Genomic DNA, 2049 nt, shown 5'->3' with positions numbered 1-2049 from the left:
TAATAATAATATAATAATAACAATAATAAATAATAATAATAATAATAATAATAATAAATAATAATAATAATAATATCACAAAACTTACAAGATTACCAGTTGGCCATTGTCAGTTTCAGTAACGATTGAAACATCACAGACTAATGTGTTTCTTCTTTGTTACGTCTCATAAGCGACTGCATAATAATAATGACATTTTAATCGTTGTGAGGACGAATTTATTACCATATCTTGAGTTTCTTCAATTCCCAAACACCTTTTAAAATTCAGTTTTAAAACTGAAAAGGTGTGTATAAAACAGTGTCAGACAAAGTACGCGTAGATATAGAAATACATTTTAAAAACATCGAAACCAATCAACCTACCCCCAGTCGGGGGTAGGGGGGGGGGGGTTATCTTGTACTTCTTCTTCTCCTTTCCCTGGCACTGTTTCATACACACGTTTTCAGATCTATATCTTACACCAGCGTCTGCTTCCTAATTTGCCATTTTGATGAATCAGTAGCCATGCCATTCCAATCTATCGATAGACTATACAATTAATGTTTTGTGGTCAAAATGAAAAAAAAACATTGCATTCTATCGCTGTACATAACTGTTCCTTTAGAACAAACCTGAGTACTCTCGTACTCTGAAAAGACACATATTTATAATTTTTGCCAGAGAACTATTCGTTCTTCAAGTATCGATTAAATAGAATGACTTTCAACTTGTCAAAACCTCTCATAAATAAAACTGACGTAGGTTCAATTTTTTTTTGGTGGGGGGGGGGGGGAGGGAAGGGGGGAGTTTTTGACAAGTTGAGAGTAATTTTAATCGATCGATATTTGAAGGACGGGTTTTCTGGCCAAAATTTTGTTAATGTGTTATTTGTTTTTAGAGGTCATGCATATTAATAATATATTATCATAAAGGACGTATCCTGCATTTTTTCATATCACAAATTCTGACATTGTTTAATCTGACGACTTCCACAGATTTAGTTGTATTCACAAACAGGTTCAGCGCATCGATGCCATTCGGGGCTTTGTTGTCACTGCTCTCTTGGCGACAACGGCAAGATACAATGTTTGATTATAGTCAGATATGATAACCCAAATTGCTATGGGCCCATTGTAGTAATGAAAGTACTCTCAAATCAACGCAAAACATTGACAATTACAACAATGTTAAATCAAGCACATAATTGCATTCGGCTATCAGACCTGCAAAGAAGTACACGTCGTAAATAGTCAAAGACAAATTTTACATAATTTGATATGATAAAACACGACCAATCGTCTGAATACGGTATCATGCAGGGGTAATCATGATGCTTAAGATTGAATTTGAAGTTTTATTCAACCACTTTCACTAAAATAAATGACTTGTGTGAGGATAATGAGTTATGCTTCTTAACCAAGTAACTACCCTACAGGTATTTAAAAATTTGGCCAGAAAACTTGTCCTTCAAATGTCGCTCGATTTAAATGACACTCATCTTGGGAAATACTTTCAAACCTGGGATATCGCGAGGTAAAGAAATCCCAGGTTTGAGAGTTTTTACCAAGATGAGGGTCATTAAAATCGATCGATATTTGAAGGAAGATTTCTCTAGCCAAAATTTAAGACATAGTCTTTTCACAACACGACAGTTAACTGAATAAACTTCAAAAAACCTGACATCTTTTTAGTTCTGATCATTTTAGTTCAAACTCAATTTTCTTCATAATACCTTATTGACAAGCTGAGTCAAAAATTTCACAATGCCATTTTCAAGATCGCAGTCAACAACATTTCATTCTGTCTTTTGTTTATTTACTTTTCAATCGTCGATTATTTACTATTACAGGAAATCACAACGATGACTTGTCCTTTCCACCAGCTTCATCTGAAGAGTTTGAACCTGGAAAAAGTGAGAAAAAATATAGTAGTTGTATTTATACTACTCCTACAACTTTTTCTACAACTACTACTACGATGACGACTACTACTACTACTACTACTACTACTACTACTACTACTACTACTACTACTACTACTACTACTACTACTACTACTTCTACTACT

At 33.9% G+C, this 2049-nt stretch overlaps 1 protein-coding gene across 3 annotated transcripts in view; it reads right to left on the bottom strand.

The window, feature by feature from the left end:
- Positions 1-653: 653 nt before the first annotated feature.
- LOC144977890 (uncharacterized) overlaps positions 654-2049 on the bottom strand; it is a 65468-nt gene continuing 64072 nt past the window's right edge. For 2 of the 3 annotated variants that reach the window (XM_078923299.1, XM_078923307.1), the window contains exon 5: positions 1733-1885. In XM_078923299.1, coding sequence (XP_078779425.1) covers positions 1867-1885 — 19 coding nt within the window. In that variant the 3' untranslated portion in view covers positions 1733-1866. Of the gene's footprint in view, positions 1886-2049 lie in introns of all 3 variants that reach the window. The other variant, XM_078923316.1, reaches the window with a different exon arrangement.

This window comes from Berghia stephanieae, chromosome 1 (assembly GCF_034508935.2).
Source record: "Berghia stephanieae isolate SIO BIC M18660-M18661 chromosome 1, UCSD_Bste_1.3, whole genome shotgun sequence".
Classification (NCBI taxonomy): Eukaryota; Metazoa; Mollusca; class Gastropoda; order Nudibranchia; family Aeolidiidae; genus Berghia; species Berghia stephanieae.
Note: the sequence above shows the minus strand (reverse complement) of the source record. Positions and strands in the feature narration are given on the sequence as shown.